The sequence below is a fragment of the Haemaphysalis longicornis genome, unplaced genomic scaffold (genome assembly GCF_048455015.1).
Source record: "Haemaphysalis longicornis isolate Haplotype H1 unplaced genomic scaffold, Haemaphysalis longicornis Haplotype H1 scaffold_3, whole genome shotgun sequence".
Classification (NCBI taxonomy): domain Eukaryota; kingdom Metazoa; phylum Arthropoda; class Arachnida; order Ixodida; family Ixodidae; genus Haemaphysalis; species Haemaphysalis longicornis.
Genome location: NW_027526335.1, coordinates 150,596,171 through 150,616,117, shown reverse-complemented (window position 1 = coordinate 150,616,117; position 19,947 = coordinate 150,596,171). Strand labels below are relative to the sequence as shown.

The following is a 19,947-nucleotide window of genomic DNA, read 5'->3' as shown; positions in this document are numbered from 1 at the left end:
TACGGGATCCCTGGGCGGTCGAAACTGAGCCACATACCTCCAATGCGGTGCATCTTTTATCCCAGGTGCAGCTCCTGCAGAAAAGCCGTATTTTCAACTTACCTCTCATTGCATTTTAAACTCTTTCGTGCAGACCGAATACATCAAAGACGCGGGTTCCCATGGCCTGCTGCATCCCTCCAAGGAAGATGTGCTGATGCACTCCTGGCGATACCCCTCGCTGTCGCTCCACGGTAGGCGCTATGATTCGTTTTCCATTCTGCACGTTGTGAAAATGCCCCAGATTAAAGCTTTGTTGCAGGAGTCTTTAGGAACTTCCCTTCATATATCTGCATTGAAGTCAAAGAATTCAAAAAACAAATATCTCCCGCGCTTTCGTAGTTTTTAGCTCAAGTGGCATTTGTTATAGGTGAATGGGGAAGGGCCCGCACATGGACACAGAAAAGTTGTTCACGAAACCCACAGTATACGATCAACGGAAGATGCCATTCCATTACGTGTTGTGAACGCACTTCACATTTGCGTTTAAAATAGGCTGAAACGAGCCTGGTTTGCGTTTTGTTTTGCTTTGTACAACGCTGCAAATTCTTGTGGTAAAACCAGTTGTTTTAGATTTTAGATCGCATGTTACAGGAAACAAGGAAGGGTGTATTATCACCGCTTGGTGGGTGGGGAGCGACAGGTCTCCGATATGGCGCTGTTTTAACTTAAACTCTCACTTTTTTACTGTGAGCAGCACTTACAACATCTAAGCGTTCCATCTACATTTTCCGTTTCACTATTGCCGTGCAGCCACTCAGTTCGCTGTTCGTCTTGTGTAGGTGGTGCACAGGAGGTTAGCTTCCTCACTTCAAGTGAAAAGGAGGGGTGATTAGTGTTTTTTCGCTGTTCGAACAACTTGGCCGCAACAACTTACAATGTACCTTTTGTTCTCTGAGCCAGGTGTGGAGGGCGCCTTCTACGGTCCGCGCACGAAGACGGTGATCCCGTGCAAAGTGACGGGGAAGTTCTCGATCCGCATTGTGCCTAACCAGGAGCCGGCCAAGGTGGACAGTCTGGTCAAGGCGTACATCGGGAGCCTCTGGAGGCAGCGTGGCAGCCCGAACAAAATGAAGTGAGTGCTGCTTCACCACGCACAGCGAAGCACGTGTGTGGTGGTAGTAGCACACCGACCTTGGTTAAGCCCACTCTGGAGGGACGCCTAAAAATTGGTCGAATTAAGCGGAAATTCAAATCACTCAGAGTCACAAAACACAACGTTGTAGACTAGAGGAAGTGTACGGCTTGATCCTACTAAGTTATAAAATGAAATTAGCGGGATCAGATTGCACGGGAGAACACTGTAGGGATTTGCGAAGTTTGCGTTACAGGAATAACCGGGTCTGATGTCCATTCCTTCCCTTTACAAGCAGCGGTAGCCTTTTCAGTTGCAAAAAAGGCAATTCATTTTAATATTTACTGAGAATGTGTGACATTGTGGTATATTTTTGGATGTAATCCAGGTGTGTGCTACACACATGCTGTTAGCATAAGGGCAACTTTCGTGATAAAATGTACGTGTTCTTCTTTCTCCTAAGAGCTTCGGAATATCCCTGTCAGCCTTCCAGTCACGTGCGCCAAGCATACCTCTCTTTTCACCACAGGGAAGGAAAAAACAACATTTACTGAAAAGTCATGACAGCGAACCGAAAAAGAGGGGGGCATTACGGGGACAATGTAGTATACCTTACCGCTCCGTCACTCATTACGTTGCGTACACTACGTTTTCGTTACATATGCCACAAAACGCGAATCAAAATTACCTGCGGTACACTCCAATCTAGTGAGGAAGGTGGCTTCATTGACGAAAGGGCACAGTGCTCATATATAGTGAAGTCCTCCCGTCGCATTGTTGGGTGCAACCATGGTGTAATTCTGCTTGGTAACTGGACGCTGTGTCGCCATCAGTAGAACTGGAATGTAGCCATTAAGAAGCACGAGAACATATTCATCAGTTATTGCTGATTACGCACTGGCTGCTTGTGAAGATTGATTATATGCAGAGAAGTAATGGCTAGGTAGAATGCCTGGCCGCTGCGAAACCCAATACAGCTTTTTCTTCCTTCTTTGGACTACAGAGTTTTCTCCCTGAAACATTGAATAGCCTATCCATGCAGTTCATTCGCGTATGCTAATTTATAGTTGTGACTATTCCATCGTAAGGTGCCCGGAATTGAGCGCTGAATATGCAAAAATAAAAGATAGTTTCTGTAAAATTGCCCCTTTGCCTCTTTTTATGCAGGGTCAACACCCTGATTAGTGGACGGTGGTGGGTCAGTGACCCTTTTGGCCCGAACTTCGAAGCTGCAAAGGCCGCCACCAGGCATGGTATGTGGCAGCCGCAAAGGGTCGCCTTTTGTTCTCTTCTTCTCTGTGTCCTGGTTGTTGACAAGACGAGATATTGGTCTGTTTAAAATTGCAAGGCGGGATAAGAGCTGCAGGTGGGAGTCAGTATTTCTGGGACGGGCTGTTGGGGAATAGTGCACTAGCCAAAATTAAATTCAATGGCCAAAAAGCACAAAAGAAAACCTTAGGCAATAGTGTAAACTCCCACGAAGAGGGCCTCCTTACATTTTCACTTCTTTTCGAACGGGAAAGCAACGCCAACATTTCATTGCGGATACTGCATGCCAGATAAAACAAAATGAGCGGCTGGCATTATTTACGTGCTCTCTACAAATGAGGCTTCGTAGTTAATGAACGGTATCGATATGCGTGGTGTTCGTTTGTTTGCAGATGGAAAAAACTTCAGCGATTTTTTTTTTTGTGCGCGAGTCGGGGAACGCAAACACGATACTCGTACTGCTGAATTCAGGAGTACATTTGCATTCTAAAACAATGAGCAGGAAAATGCGAAATGAGTGTGCGTTATCAGTGCTTACACAAACGAACATAGGGGCACCGCCTCGTCGGTATACAAATAACCTGTTGTGTGCGCCTTTATGTTTTTTCTGAAGGCTCAATCTTGGTAAAAGATTTGGTGCTACATAAACGTCGACGCCATTAGGAAAACTAGCCCGTTTTAGACATTATGCCTCAGTCTGTAAGTTGACGATCATTTTCCGTTCTTGTGAGTTTATTGAGGCAATTATGGCAGTATTAGCCGTAACACCAGTTTTTACAATCTTCGAAAAACCCGACAAAATATACGAATGTTCATTTTTTTTTACTTAGCGGCAAACCCCCAGTGCACGTGGCTCTTTTTCAAGCACTTACATTTCCCCTCAGAACCCTCTCATTCTGAGGTTGCCTGCATCGAAAGCTCCAGATATAGAGCTTGTGAGCAGGAATAAACGCCTCGGTGTCGTGTGCTCTGCAAACATGTCGTGGGGAAAAGGTCAAATACCTCTATAAAAATGTTTGCTAGAATAACTGGCATTATTGTTCGTCTAAACTACATTCTCCCGTAGTCTTGTACAACTACTACTGTATAATATTGATTTTTCTTGGAATTTGTATTATTATAAACTAGCTTGGGATACTGCAAAGTATTTCTCCCTCTGTTATGCTTATTTACTTAAAAACGTTTTTTGCCACGTCTAAACGTTAAAGGAGCCATGAAGAGAAAACACAAGTTTGGTTCATTCAAAAGATTGTCTCGTTAGAATCATACTGACACCACTTTTAACGTAAACTTCGCTCAAATAAGCTACATAATTAGGAAAAACGAGAATGGTCATGCGACCCACCAGCTCATTTCCCGCAACAGAACCTGTGATGTCACATGGGCTAAGCTCTGCGATTGGCGGAGGCTGGCAGAAGCAGACGCAAATTAGGTAGAGCTTACAAACTAGACGAACGAGCGATTTGCGCTTAAATTTAGGGCACATTCTTTACAAAGCAATAAGAATGATGGGACAAACAGTGGAAGTTACGAAAGCACATGTAAACATAGAAGTACTGATGCGTTCTGCTGTTCGTACTGCGCACAGCATGCTTTGGTTTAGCTGCACAGCACTACGGGGCTTGGGGTTGTCTCAGACGACACTGGCCGATTGACGCAAGCAACGGTGTCTTACGTGACCCCATTTGTCGAGCGAGCACTGTTTCAGGGAACGAATATTTTCTCCCAGAACAAAAACAAGCCAGGTTTAAATGCGGGAAAAAACAAACCAAACGCTTGCCACGGTATCGTGGCGCCATCTAGGTTACGGAACGTAAAGAAACGCGGGAACAAACCAACACCGCTGTACAGGGTGGAGACAACCTTTGAACGGTCCCGTGCCGCCGCAATTGGGCCAACGGGCTCAACGCGTTATTCTTTTCGTTTCCCACGAGACCTAGCAACGCGAAACAGACAATATGATTCAAACTTCTTCAGTAAACCGCGTTGCGGCGATAATTTTAGCGCGGTTTTGACACAATGACTTGCTTCGGCGGCGAGCGAGCAACCGAACATGGCGGCGCCAGCCTTACGTGTCTCTACCCTGTACGGCGGATGCGTGAATGAAGGTACTCTAGGCTGCAGAGCGGTCGGTTCCCGTGATGTCACTTGGGACCACGAAAACGCACGATTGAGCGGGAAAATCAAAATTTTAACCTAAATTGTTTAATTTCTCAGTGAATAAAGCACCGTTTGTATCCGGACAAGCGCTGGGGGCACTATAAAACACGAAATCTTTCGAATAAAACCAACTTGCATTTTCTCTTCATGGCTCCTTTAAGTCACAGGGAGCCACCCAATAACCGCTTCGTTAAAACAGTGTAATAAAGATCTTCGACTTATGCAATTATCCTTCGAGCAGTTCACTCAAAGTAGAAACGCAAAATAAACCATATGCAGAATCTGTTCGGCTGCGACAAAAAGGAATTTTTTTAAGGTATAAAGAACTGGGCGCGCCGTGCAACTCGTTTGAATAGTGGGAAAGAGCAGTTACAGAGTAGTCTGCCCTTCCCTTTAAATGTGTTTCCGTGTGCTGGTTTTGGGTACATGGTCGAAGCGTCAAGTGCAATCCATGTGTGGCAAAATGTGCGGTTAACCATTTTCAATTTGTTTTTATATGCTTTCTTGTTCACCTATATTGTTCACCCGTCGAAGATAACGGACATTACGTGGAACTCAAAGAATGTCTCATTGCTAGCATTTTAATATTTATTTCTCCTGTTTGTCTCCTTTAAATTGTGCGCAGAGTGTCGTAGCCTTGCTGTTGTGCAGAATGGGCTTTGTCGCCTCCTCAAGCTGCCTATGGCACATTCTTTCAGTTGTTTCTTTTTTTGTGTCAGTATTTATGGGGCAGAAATAGTTTCATTATTATTGTCCAACCCCTACCTTCCCTCTTCACCTTCTTTCTCTGCTGAACTTCTCTACCCCTTTTCCTTTTTCGCCCTCGTTCCCCTCCCAATCTCCTTCTCCTTCCTACTCCTCCTCGCCCTCACTATCCTCCACTCCGGCCGCAACCCCCCACCCCCCTCCGGGTGAACCTTTCGCTTTCGACTTCTCTCCGCCCGTCCCCCTCCCGATCCACTCTTTTTCAATCATCTCTTCTATATTTAACTCCCTATTCCCTCTCTATCTTTATCCTTCTTTCCCCATCCCTTTCCCCCGTAGACTACTCGTCCCCTCACCAATTCCTGGTGAAGCAATAGCCCGTTATTGAGCGGGTTCATAGCGCTCGTTGGCAGGGAAGACCCCTGTTTGGTCCACACACGAATGATTCCAGCACTTCTTTAAGTTATCTTTGCTATGTTCGTGAACCTTCGTGTTCTTTACTGGCTTGCATAAAAAAGTGCTTAGAAATCGTTCGTAGAGTGCATTTGCTCATCTACGTATCATCTGTTTGACTCGTACAAGCACTGAATCCCAACCTACTTGCCCAATTCTTCCGTCTGCTAAAATTTACTCTCGTGCCCTTGTTTCAGCCTTTCAACAATACCCATGTATCCCTATTTTTTTGCAACGTAGTAACCGCAGCAACCGACAACTTGAAACCAGCTTTAACGGTCGGCTCACCTGTACTATTTCCATTCTGTAGAGAAGCTGTCTACGGCTAGGATCGGGGATGTTCTGCCTTCTTAACGGAAAACTCTCCCATAAAAAGGGAGACTGAGAAAGCCAAGTGAGAGTGAAAGAGCCAACCACAAAAGCAGAGCATCTCGCCGACTGGCGTGGGAGCTTTGTTGGATGTATGAGGTAGTGCGTTGCATAGTGTGCGTTTGCGGTAACAATTCGCTCCACCTTTGTAATGGAGAAGCCCCACGTGATTCGTACGCCTGGAAAAAGCAGCGCACCTACGTGATAGGGGTAGTTGCGAAATAGGGAGTGAGAGTCCGACCAACCGCCATAGCTGCCTCACTGCTGAACCACCTTCACAGAGTGGAATGTCCGATGAACGTTTGTTTGTCTCGCACTTGAGTCGAAATATTCATCCGCTTTCTTTCTCAACGTTTAGTGTACGGTGTGGACCCCGACATGACGAGGGAAGGCGGCAGCATCCCGGTGACGCTGACCCTTCAGGAGGTCACGGGCAAGAGCGTCATCCTGCTGCCCATGGGGGCCGGCGACGACGGGGAGCACTCGCAGAACGAGAAGATCAACAAGCGCAACTACATCGAGGGGGTGAGAAGGGTTGCAACACATTTCCACTGTGGACACGGTTAAAAGGCAGCCTTGGCGCAGCTCCAATGCGGTCCTGGCCTGTGTTGAGACCATGCGTGCAGAGGACCCTTTTCTGCTTCCAGTTTGGTCTGAGGGAGCGAAGTCGCTGGTCAGCAGTTTCAGAAAACAAAACCCAAAGATGCTTCAGGCTGTAATGAAGCTGATCAATGAACACTGTCCGGAAATTTGGCACAGCGAACAGTAGCCCTTTCAGTGTCACACTGTACTATTTGCTGGGAATGCGTACTAGCATTACTACCTGCTTTTCTCCTTGATGCAGAGCCCACCATTCACACTCATACTTCACTTTTATAAACCGCATTCACGCTAAAAAATAAATCGTGAGCCACTGCGTTCCGTGAATGTGGATGACGAGCGAAGCTTTTGGTGCAAGAGGTATGAGGGTGACAGAATATCGGTGCGATGTATGAGCACATTTTCTTTTTCTTTTTTATAATTAAAGCACATTTATGGACGCACACGCTATTATTTTGACTTTACTGACCGTGAAAGTGGTGCCTATTGATAACCTATCAGCTCAAAATGCATACCCACGTATTGAGACGTGCAGTGTTCATGTTCAAACGATGTTTTCATCAAGCAGATAGTGCTTATGATTAACTAATCTTCCCAATGTGCATTTACAAGAGATGAGAGTGATTAACTTCAGGCCCACATCATGTTTTCAACGTCGTGCTACTTTGGTAGCCACCAAGGCGTTCGTTTTCAAACACGCAGCGTTTTAAAGACACGTGTAGCCTCGGGAGTTCTTGTTCGTAGACGCAAAAAATACAAGAAACCTCGGCATTTAAGCTTTACTTAAAAAGTAGCTCAAGATGGTCGAATTGCGGAGAAATTTAAGGGTTTTTTTTTGCAATGGCTAGTGTTCAAAGAAGAGTAGCCTAAATGAGAAGTTACATACGCAGGTGCTTCTGTCTGCTGTGAGACCAGCAGCCCAACCATCAGCACAAAAGAAACGTTCATAATGTTTATGGTAAACTGTTTGGTTTACGTAATACATCATATGTCTTAGTTAACTGTGTCTGGTAAGAAATTTCTAGTGGGCTACTAACAAAAATTCTGGCTTAAACTCTGACATTATGTTTGACACAGCGGAAAAAGCTGGACAAATCACTACTCCTCATTCACGTTGACCCTCTTGAAAATAGGTAGGTTAAACTTGGCACATTTACACAGTACTTCCAGGCGACGCACATGTTGAAATAAAGCCTTCAACCTTTTTAAGGCAACGCGCAATGACATAAACGAAACCAACAGTGTTCTTCTAATTAAAAAACACTTCTTTATTTTCACAATGCGAACTCCTGCGTTGGCTATAAGCTGACAGTATGAATAAAAAAAATACATATGAGTTAGGTTTTTACAAAGAACTAAAACCTTCCGCGTTTTCGTCATAATGTCTCGAAAAGATGTAACATCGCAAAATAATTAGCTAATCACTGGTAAATCGTAGGAATTCCTAGGTAAATCGTAGCATCTCGTTCCTCCCCATCACGAAGGCATGCGGCTCAGTTCAATGGCCACGCCTTCAGGTTGGCTCTTGCTTCCTGTGTTGCCGCCCTGCTCTGGCTGCACACTCAGTTCTAGAACGCTTGAAAGTGGCGGCGGGAGTCGTGGGAACCGTAGAAACGGTGCGGGAAACCGTGGAGCACGGCGCTTCGGCTTGACGTTACCTTTGCCGACATTTCTTCAACGTAGCTCTCTCCGCACGCACGCTTTCTGCCCTATGTCGACCTGTGGTGTGCTGTCGCTAGCTCTGTTGATGGACCTGCACGGCTTAGTGGAACGATGCGATAATTTTGCCGACATGCCCTACCTATGAGAGCGCCGCTAGGAAAACCATTCAGCTGAAGTGCAGACCTGGTTTAACTCTGACAAAGTCAACAGTGGTGTCGGTACGCGTCTAACGGGAATCCCGCGTCCCGTCCTCCCGGTCACTTGGTCTACACTGTAAGAAGTCCCGTACGGTGTCTTCGCCACAATGCTTCAGGGTGACCAGTCGAACTTGCCTAGTGTGCAGATTCGACAAATGGGGTGGCCGAGCATTCATTTTAATGAAAAGCGGCATCTGCGCACGGACGTTGCGCAATACAAAACGCCATTCACCCTTCGCGTGTGGTCCCTTCAATATGTACCTCGAATTGGTCATTATGAACGGCTGTGGTGAAGACGACCTTAGAGTGTAATGCACAACCGCCGATCACTGTGTCACATAGTTGGGTGGTTTGGGTCGTCATAGCTCCGGGCGCCTATCGGCCGTATTTTATTGGGCACATGTGTCCCCATTCGTTCGTATGCACGGCACTTCGACGTATGTTTAGAACTGTCGAAATAAACTTGTACTAGTGGCACACCACCCTCACTTGACCACACGCAGAAAACAACCGCATTATCGAGTACAACGGGATAAACCAACATTCTCGTTATAACGGCACCCTCGGGACAAAATAACACTCACTTCGTTCTAACTCCGTTAAAAGCGTAGATCATTGGTTCTAAATGCACTGCAGTTTGGTTTACAGAACACTACCAATCAAGAACATTTTCGAACAAAGCCAGCTCCTTATGACGAGGCATTTTTTCACATGCTTTGCATCTCTAAGACGCCCTTGAAGGAATCTTCCTAATTTCTTTTCTTTTGTTCTTCTTTCAGTCGAAGCTCATGGCGGCCTACCTTTACGAGATTGCTCAACTAAAGTGAAGCTTTCTGGATCATCTTTCAGCCATTCCCCGAGGGATCCTCTAAATTAAAACTTGCGACCCGCTGTTCTGTTCGCGGTGTTATAATTAAACTTTAATGTTTGTCAAGAATATAGCTTCAATTTGCTGACTCTGAGCAGAGCGTAATGGCAGGTCTTTTTGCTGAATGTACATCCACGCTTAAGCTGTCCCTTGAGTCTGCCTAATTTCTTCCAGAATGACGTAAATAGTAGACTTTTTACGTGCTTATTATTAGTAGTTTGGGACTTCACAGCAAAAAATTTAATTCTGCTTTTACGGACTCGTTTTCGGCCCCATCTCATTTCATATTCTACTCAATGAAATATTCCAACGTTGAAAACAACCACAACAGGTACCCACAAAATATTGTCGTGTCACATAGCAGCCTAAATGAATGATTTCAAAATGGGTGAGTGTTATGTCATACTCCTTTCAAGAGATCGTAATTGTGAGATTTGTATTTACTTAGTGGTTAGTTCCTAATGGCCATATATTTACGCGATGTAAGTTGAAGGCTACAGTGGCAAATTCTCCATCGTGTCGCTGCAAACTGCATGTCAATTCGACATGTCGATCAATACGGGGACCATAAGCCCCTTACCGCATAGCGCCCTAGCTGAACCTCTCCCGAAAAGCCACAACGAAAAAAATCGGCCACCCAAAGCAGAAAATATGGTTCACCCACAAAAAACAAGATTATTCGCCTACACCTCATATTAATTCTGTTTTCAAATGAGTTTGTTCTTTCGCGCCTTGCTTTCGCGGCTTCGTTCTTAAAAAGTGTGGCGCCTTTTACCAAACCTTCATCCTCTGCTTCCCTACATGCTCTATCTTCGACGTCCTCTTCGTTCTCTCGGTTATCTCGTAGCGCGTCGCCGTAGGAGAGACCGACTCGCGCCGCATCGGCATACCGCCCTCCCCCTCACACTGTCTCCATACCTTCCTCATGCGCTTTTCTTATCATTCTATAACGTTTGTATAGGCACCCTCTTCGTTTTCTCGGTCACAACAGGGGACAAAGGCGCCGTGACACCACAGCAGCGGGATCTTAAATGCCACTCTAAAAAATTCATTGTCCTGACTCCTGTTTTCTTCTTCGCCTTTCTCGAACCCGCATATACGCTGTGCCCGAAAATGCCCATTCATATTTCTGTAGTTAGCACGCCAACAGGTAATTGGAGCATGCTAATGACGACGGATATGGTGAGATGAGGAACACGTTTTGCTGCCCGTGGTGTCTTTATTGTGATTGACACCGAAGCGACTACATGAGTGGCAGCTGTGAAACGTGGTTGCCCACATAACTATGCCTCAGGAGAAGATAGGAGGGAACACACGGGCAGGCGCTCGCTGCAGCTGCAATGCCTACCAGAGACTCCCCCTCCACCCCGAGCGTAAGTACACGAAGGTCACACGCCGGATACAGATCCATTTGACGATGAAGACACTGTCGCAAGAGGAGATGATCTGATTCCGAGAGTTCAACCTTTAGACATAAAGAATCGAATAACTTGAATTGAAATACAAGGCTTCTGCATTACCCGATGTAAGCCATATTATCAAATGTTTCAAAGATTTCCCTGACCCCACGGAACTTCAAGACCGGGGTGGACTGCCACTATCTGTTAAGGCAAGATAAATCACGTTTTGAAAGAAATTTACATCTCCGAGCATCTTGTACTGACGCATAATATGCTAACAGGGCTTGGTTACCGCATTTATACAAGCTTACATGTCTCTGTTTCTTGTGGTATTTATGTAAGCTAAATGTATTCGCATAAACGCGATGCTAGTCATTATATTGTAGTTTGGTGGAAACAAAACCTTAGTAAAAGCCTCCATTGCTCTTATTTTGTTTGGTTCGGAACGAAGCATTGCAGCAGCGCCTGGTGCTGACAGTGACAGTGACAGTGACCTCCAAAGTGGCCTACATCATTTCCGTAACACAGGAACCAACAAAGCACAAGTAGAGAGACATAGCCGTAATGAAGTCACGAGCTACGATGCCTAAGTTCCGTTAACGTAGCCTCTTATATGTGTGGGTCCCGGGGCCTTTTCATTACAGCTTTATTGGACAAAACAAGTATGGAAAGAAGGTCGCCTGTACAAGGAGTAAAGCCAAACAATTTTATTATATGAACTCCATCGTGACTCGCAATAGGATAGGATAGGAGTAACTTTATTAAATGCCGGCAACATATTGTTTAAAGCCTCGTGACGTTGGCCAAGCGTCGACCCGGGGTTATGCCCTACTCTGCAATGCCCCAGTTCGGCCCGTTAGTGGCGGGTCGTGAGGCTTGTGTTTTTCGAGCGCTCCCCGGGCCTGCTGTACGGCCCATAGTTGAGTGTCCTTGTCTGTACACTGCACTGCACTTTGAAGTTCGGGCGGGTATGTCCTGGAGGTAGCTTCGTTCGGGAACCTGGCACAGTCCCACATGATGTGCCATTGGTCCGCCGGACCCACTGAGCAAACACTGCCACACACCACTCGGATAGAGTTCTGGGTGAAGCACGTGTAGAACTGCCGGGGCGGGGAGTAGCTGCCTTAGGATGACGGTCTCCTCCCGATTGAGTGCCGGGTGGGGAGGCGGCATTGTCCGCCGAGCTAGGCGATAAGACTTAGTCACTTCGCCATAACTGGTCATTCGGTCCTTGGTTTCGAACCACCACACGGAACGGTCACTCTCGGGGGAGCGGAGGGTAAGCGCTCGCGCCGCCGAATGGGCCGTCTCGTTGTGGTTCGGTGAAGATGCACACTCGCCCGCGTGAGCGGGAAACCATTTGATATGGATGGTGCTGCCTTGGTCTTGGAGCTTGAGCTTGGCGATGATGGCAGCCGCCGGCGCGCACACTCGCCCCTTTGCAAAGTTGCGCACGGCGTTCCTCGAGTCGCTGAGCACGGTGCGACACTCGGTCTCGGAGATCGCCAGAGCGATGGCAACCTCCTCGGCGTCTGTGGCGTCTGTGCACCGCACGCTCGCTTCAGTCGTCTTGGTGTCGGTAGCCGCCGCAACGACCACTGCCGCAAAGCCTCCCCGTTGGTATTCCGATGAGTCTACGTATCGGGCGTGGGGGTCTTGGGCGTGTTGCTAGGTGAGGGCCTTGGCCCGCGCCTGCCGCCGTTCTTGGTTACACTCAGGGTGCATGTTTTTCAGGATGGGGTCCACGCGGATGTGGGCCTGCGCCTTCTCGCTGATCTCGCATGGTTGCCGCATGGGAGGTCGGGGATTGTGACCTAGGGATGCCAGGACACTGCAGCCCGTCTTGGTGGTAGAGAGACGCTCCATTTGCGCGGTGAGCTGCGCCTCGGATATTTCCTCTAGGGTGTTATGGACGCCGAGTTGCAGGAGCCGAGCCGTACTTGTGGTCTCCGTTAAGCCCAGCGCCGTCTTATAAGCCCGTCTGATCAGTGTGTTGATCTTGGTCCTGTCGGTGACGTGCCAGTTGAGGTAGGGCGCGACGTATGCGATGTGATCATCCCGAACGACTGGACAAGGCGCACGAGACTGTTTTCACGAGACTGTTTTCACGCATGCCCGCCCATCGCGTCGAGACTCGGTGTATGAGCCGGATTGCGTCCATTGCCTTGGTGGTAAGCTTGGTAATGGTCTCGTTGCGGCCGCTCTTGTTTAGCAGGAGACCCAGGACCCTGATCTTGGAAACCTCGGGAATGCGTTGCCCTGATGCTGTCACGATCTTGATGTGATCACACTCCCTAGGGGGAGCGCGTTTCCGCGCTCCCCCTAGGGAGCAACTTTGAGGGTGCAACTGCGAAATGCGACGGGGTCGTCGGAGTACACAGCGAAGATCTTGTTCCGAAGGCGACCAACTTCCTCGTCGAGAACTACTTCGTCATAACAGGCGTGGTTCGGCGGTCCGTCCAATGCAACCCGGCCGGATTGACTTGGCATTTGGACGCCTTAGACGCCATTTTCTGGCGAGCAGTCGCCACCAAACTGAGCGTCTTCGATGTACTGCCCGAATAAGAAGGATGCGGTACGCGGCACTCAATGAGAGCTCGCCTCAAAATTTCACGCCGCAGGTGAGGCTACAAGCATCTATTGCATCTGTGGCGCTAACACGCAAACACTAGACCCTTGAGCAACACATTAGAACTCTAAACACAATATTGCGAGTCACATTGTCACCGGCCAACAACAACTCAACCTAACCATGTCGCCATTCACGTCGGATCTATGTGTCTCTGCGAATGTAGGACGTAGTGCGGGACGTCATGAACCCCTTCTTCAAGTATCCTCTTAAGGCCGGAAGGCTTAATCGAGGGTCAAGCGAGTATTTTTTGATGCCGCTGTTTTGTGCGTGATGCCGCGTGACTGCTGTTTCTAGGGAGCGTGACATCGGAGGCGCCACGAGGGCAAGTCGGACCTCTCAGGTGCTCTGCACGTAAGGCGCCGCACGGCGAGTGAAGAGGCAGGGGCTCATCCAGCTCAATACACATAACATCCACTATTCCTGCCTTGGAACCATAAGGACGGGAAGCTCACATGGCAGACATGTATTCAGCTGATGACGATGACACTGTCGCAACAAAAGATGTCGTGATTACGACTGTCCAACATATAGACATCGATTAGCGAACAACTTGAAATAAAATCTACGGCTTTCGCATTACCACTCCTAACCCGACTTATAAAATATTTAAAGAATTTTTCGTGTCCCAATGTAACTTCACGAGACGGATAGTCCGACATTACCTGTAAAGGCAAGAGAAATAACTAAGTAATTTACACGCCCGAGCATCTTGTATCGATGCACAAAATGCTAACAGGATTTTATGTCCCCATTTATGCAAGCCTATACGTTTCTGTTTCTTCCTGGGTCTATATAAGATTTCTCTAATCATATGAACGTGATTGTAAGTCGTTATGTTGTAGTTAGGTGAAAAATCTAAGTGTTCGCCTCTATTCATCCTATTTTTTGCAATTTATACGGAAGTAGTGCAGCCGCGCCTGGTGCACATAAAGAAGTTGACCTTCAAAGTGGCCTACAATATTTCAGTAACACAGGGAGCAACTCAGCAGCATAGATACAAAGCCGCAATAGCGTCACAAGGTCTGATACCTAAGTTCCGTAACCATAACCTATTAATGTAAGGGGTGCTACCGTTAACTCCTGTTATTGCAGTTTTATTGGATGATAAAATAAGCGTGTAGACCAGGTCGCGTGTGGAAGAAGCAAAAGCATACAATTTTATTATATGAACTCTATGGTACCTCCTAATAATGTGTTCACAGTTCTAATGTGTAGCTCATGGGCCTCGTGTTTGTTTGTTAGCACCGCGGAGACAGCAGGTGCTTGTACGGTCACCCGCGACGTCAAATTTCAAGGGGAACTAAGAGTGAATGGTGCATAGCAGCCGTCCTATTCGGGCAGTACATCGGAGACGCGCAGTTTGTTGGCTACTGCTCGCCAGCAGATGGCGTCTAAGGCGTCCAACTGCCAGGCCAGTCCGGTCGGGTTGCATTGGACGGACCTCCGAACCACGCCTGTTATGATGAAGTAGTTGTCAGCGAGGAAGTTGATCGCCTTCTGAACGAGATCCTCGCTATGAGACTCTGACGACCCCGTCACCTTTCGCAGTTGCTCCCTCAAAGCCGGCAAGGCTGCGAGGCACTCGAAGGCCGTGCTGCAACGCCTGCCCACATCAGCGCCTGTGATGAACCGAACGGCGTCGTTGAGAAGACTCAGGTTCCGCGTGGTCGTTCGACTCACAACAAAATCTGGCAAGTCTCGGAACCTGCCGCCAACCTTGAAAGAAGTGACCGAGCAGTTGTTGCACAGAACAGCAGCTACCTCTTGCCACGGCACGACGTCGTTCAAGTACGCGTCCAACTCCACTGTGGCGATCCTTCGGTTGCGCGCCAGAATCTCAGACACCCATTTCCCGCTTGGCTGTTTTTGACTGCGGTCGCCCCCGAAGACAGCGGTGTAGAGACGAGGTACAGCCTTGGTAACGTTCGATAAGTCCCACTTTGCCAATTTGAGCTTGGTGACCGACTTGGAGGCCCGGAGGGTCGTTGAAACTTGGTCGGCGACTGACGGGTCTAGTGGGTGCGAGAAGCAGAGGGCGACCTCTCGCACGGGGACACTCTTGGCGAGGCCGGATCGCAGTTCCTCCAGGAACTTTCCGTCGTGCTGGTGGTCGTGGTGTTGGAACACCCGGAGGTAGTAGTCAGGTCCGGGAAAATAATACAGTGGCGTCGTCGGCTCCCTTGAAAGAGAAGCGCAATACAACTTATAACGGCTGCTTTTGGAAAGTACACAAAATAGACTACGCTCTCTTTACAAATGGTAAGATAGTTAAATAACTATAGTATTCACGAATGAATTAGATACGGTCCGAAGGAAGAGTGTAGGAGGGTGGTGGGAGAAGAGGGCAGGCCGCAAATAGGGGATAAAAAGGGTAACTGTAAAATCTTCACTACGTCCATTTCTTATCGTCACTATCGAGGACGAAAGTACAATTGAATGACTGGAAACAGAGAAACAGTTTATTTCCCCAACGGTTTGAAAATCCCAACAGCTTAGTTCATTTTGGAGAACCGGACTTGGTATCCGGTAAACGTCACAGAAAGCGGACTTCATAAAAACCTAAAGAAACTCTTTAAGGAAGGCCAGAGAGCTTCTGCCATCCTGAGTGGCTCGGGTGAATTTTTCTGTACAACTAGCAGAGGATATCAAAACGGCGTGGTTTCATCGTTGAAGCTTTGCGGGGCTGCTAATCTAGGATTCCCCATTTTCGCACTAACATGAGTGAAGGCATGAACCGCCTCTCTGAAGGGCCTTATTCCTTTAGTGTGAAAATTCGGCGAGCACTATGCCCCTGCTGTATATTTTACGCGAACCATATGTTGGAGACCCTGATCTTTAGGGTTCATTGTGAACAGCCGAATTCATTTTGCGGGGTTAAACAGTGAAAAGGAATTTTACTCTTATTTTACGACAAATACTTTAAAACAAATTACATCTAGGTTGGCCTGTTACAAACAAGCTATCATTAGACGTAGTTTTATAGATCTGGATCCCTTACTAGTGCTTTAATACAAGTTTGCTTACTCACTAATCACATAACTTTACCACAATCTGACCGTGCAATCATGTGTATAATATCTGTTACTGCCCATTTTTATGCGCAGGATTTAAAACAAATTTTATTTATTTAACTGTGCAAAATGTTATATGTGGTTGTAAACCTTAAAACAATGCAAGCTTCAATTTACTTTGTGGACAACCTTGCCTAATACAATTGGCCTAATAGAAAAATTGTTTTCACTGCCTAAGACATCTACGCAAACCCACCTTCTTTGGGATTGGCCACGAAACCCTACACAAGCACACGATTATAACACAGCGTGACTGGCTTTTTCGGCGAATTTACAAGAGCAATGGGGACTGACGGACACCATAGTGCCTGAACCGAGGCGCCGATTGATCCCCAACATGAGAAGGATACTTAATTTCTTTCTTTCTGTCATTCTTCCTTTCTTCCTTTCTATCTTTCTTTGTTTCCTTTCTTTTCTTTCGTTCTTCCTTTCTTGCTGTCTTCATTTTCTTCTTTCTTTTTATCGATCTATCTATTTATCTGTCTAGCGTTTTCTCTGTCTGTCTGTCTGTCTGTCTGTCTGTCTGTCTGTCTGTCTGTCTGTCTGTCTGTCTGTCTGTCTGTCTGTCTGTCTGTCTGTCTGTCGGTCCTTCCGTCCTTCAGCCCGTCCGTACGTTTCCCGCAACCCTACCTTCCCCATAGGCTTATTCGCACCACCTTCGGCGTTGAGAGCATGCGTGTTTTCACTGCGCTTAGTAACCCCTTTCGGCAATGTCGCGTTGAAACCACGGGATGGCTGGATATTTATTTCTTCGACGACAAAACAGTAGTATATAATTTTTTTCAGTAAACTGTGGTGACCACGTCTATAGAGTGAATCTCGGCGTCGCCACAACTCACTATACAAAGTAGAAGTATAACACGTATACTCTGAACGGAAGAGTGCACACAGGAGTTGAAATTTTATTCGACTGCGACGAACAAAGCTTCCAACCCGCCTAAGGTATGCTTCTGTGCATAATGGTCATGCATCGAAGAATTGTGAAAGTCACTGTGTATGTTGAATGAGAAGGATTTGCATAGATTTAAGGTAGCATAGCAAGCGGAAACAGTACCATGCCTTTAAGAGTCATACCAACTGTGTAGCATTAGCCAAAGCAGAACACTCACCATTCCTCTTCGCATCGCATTATTCTCCGAGTTGCCATGATGGATCTACGTCTTAGCCTGGGCCTGATGCAGAACTCCTGGATCGCGTCGTAGTGGACTAAACCCTCCACGAAGACAAGAGATGCAAGTCTGGTGTTCTCTTCATACGTGCTGGTGATGACCACGGCATCATCGAGGGTCACTACGAAGTCTTCCAGTGTTAAGCCGCTGATCGCAGAATTTTCTCGCAGCAGAGGGGCCAAAATCCTTGCCGGCACACGCAGCCAATCCTTCGTGTTTCTTGCGATGAGGGTGAGACGCTTTACGGCAGTGTTCTGCTTTAAGGCCTCGCAGACAATACTGAAAGACTCTGAACAGTCGCCTATGACCTCAAAGTCGCTGACAGTTTGATTACCCCTCAGCGCTTGTATAAATTCGTGACAACCGGTGGGATGTTTCGGATAAAACAGAGTTAATTTTCGCAAATTGCAAGCTCCGGATGCGAGCAGGCGTGCTACAGAGCTTGGCACGGACCGCACGTGAGGAATTTGGACGTCCAGTTCTACCAGAGCGCGGAAAGAGGCAAGCTCACCGAGGAAAGAACAGTCGACCCGTTGCTGCGGCAATCTAAGACGTAGCTTTCTCAGGCGTTTAGCCGACCGGCGCAGCAAGTCGTAGAATTCCTCGGGAACTTGGTTCTTTGCCGCCCCGAAGCTGACGTCTAATAGCTTTAAAGTGTTCGTGTCGGCAATGACCGACAGCTCCTGCCAGTTTTCTGACGGCGTCGACCAGAATACATGGCGAAGACAGGTTCGTGGCGAAGCGCCGGATATTGCTGCAGACGCCAGTTCTGGTATAGCTCGAAATGGACTCGGCACCTCCCGGTCCACTACCAGGTACCGAATGCAGTGGTGCTTTCTAGGTAGCCACACTATGAAGAAGGCCGTGCATGCGTTTGGCGGGAATTCCGGTGGGAATTCGTTGAAATTTATAAGCCAATGCTTCTGCTCCGTGAACGTGGAAAGCGTAAGCTGTCCCGGCTCCGCTTCGGAGAGGTTCAAGCCGATGGGATTCAGGGTCTCGTTCCACGTGGCAAGGTCGAAGCACAGCCAGCACTCGTGCCGCAAGTCCGCAGTGCATGCTCGTTCAAGGTCGATCCGAGGTGGGCTCGGGCTTTCCGGAGGCAATATTTTTGGAGGCTGCCGTTTCAGTACCGATGAGAGCAGGCGTTGGCAATTAATTGCTACCATGGTCTTTCTGCGGTCCAATAGCAGCATTACGTGCAAGCTCAAACGGTCAAGGATTTCAGCCATAGTTGAAACGGTAAAACAACAGGCTATCCACAGCACTCACAGCTCGCCGCAGGTATACTGGCGCATTCTCGCCGGCGACTTTCCTGGAATGGGAAGGCCCGACCGTCAGTTAAGCGGCCTTATGCCATGACCGCCAATTCTTCTTTTTTATTTGGTTTTGCGCACATTTACTAGAAGGATTGGCCAGGAATATGTAGCTTCTGGGTGGCTAATATGCCCGTTTCACAAACTCTGACTTTGAAATTAAAAATTGAGATGAAGAAAACAGTGGACAATCAATTGCGAAAATTACTAAAATGAAAACGTGATCGATGCGAGGTGAGAAAAAATGGACGCGACGTGTTTGTGCGGCACTAATAAACTGAGGAAAAGCAGCCAACAGTTAAGGCGCCTGGTACCAGAAACGTATGCGTAAACAACTAGTGGCTGCAGAACTCTGTATGCTCACACGACGACGACGACGACGACAAAGGCGATGAGGATGATGATTATGTTCACGTTGAAGTTTTGCACTAGCTTTGCCTTTGTGACGAGTTGGTGTTGCACAGTGACGGGCGTTTTATCGCTATATAGAAACCTCAACTTCTAAAAAACGCACACATTTTATTGTAGTTCTGGCTTACTCTGGCACGAAAACGTGGGTTCGATTTCCAGCCGTGGCGGCCGCTTTTCTGATGGAGGTAAAAGGCAAAAACACCCGTGTGTACGATATTTCGGCGCACGTTAAAGATCCCGACGTCGTCAAAATAATGCGGAGCCCTTTACTACTGCGGGCCTCATTGTCTGCGTTGCGTCGGCGCGTTAAAGCTTACAATCTATTTATTTATCTACTCAGGTACACCTAAAGGCCCTCCGCAGGAACCTATTACATAGGGGGAGCATTCGGATACATCAAACAAACAAAACATTTATGGGTGCTAACAAAATCATAATTTATAAATATAGAAACACCCAAGCAATAAGAATTTCTGAAACACATAACCACAAAACACATGACTACAAAATCACATTACTACAAAAAAGAACATTACTAAAAAAGAAAAAAC

At 47.3% G+C, this 19,947-nt stretch overlaps 1 protein-coding gene across 1 annotated transcript in view; it reads left to right on the top strand.

Annotated features, from left to right (window-relative positions):
• The window catches only part of LOC144173462 (cytosolic non-specific dipeptidase-like), a 31,660-nt gene extending 22,214 nt beyond the window's left edge, over nt 1-9,446 (top strand). Inside the window, exons 7-11 of the mRNA XM_077701878.1 lie at nt 134-233; nt 943-1,114; nt 2,282-2,367; nt 6,429-6,595; nt 9,309-9,446. Of these exons, the coding sequence (XP_077558004.1) occupies nt 134-233; nt 943-1,114; nt 2,282-2,367; nt 6,429-6,595; nt 9,309-9,356 (573 nt within the window). The 3' untranslated portion in view covers nt 9,357-9,446. The remainder of the gene's footprint in view (nt 1-133; nt 234-942; nt 1,115-2,281; nt 2,368-6,428; nt 6,596-9,308) is intronic.
• Nucleotides 9,447-19,947: the final 10,501 nt, after the last annotated feature.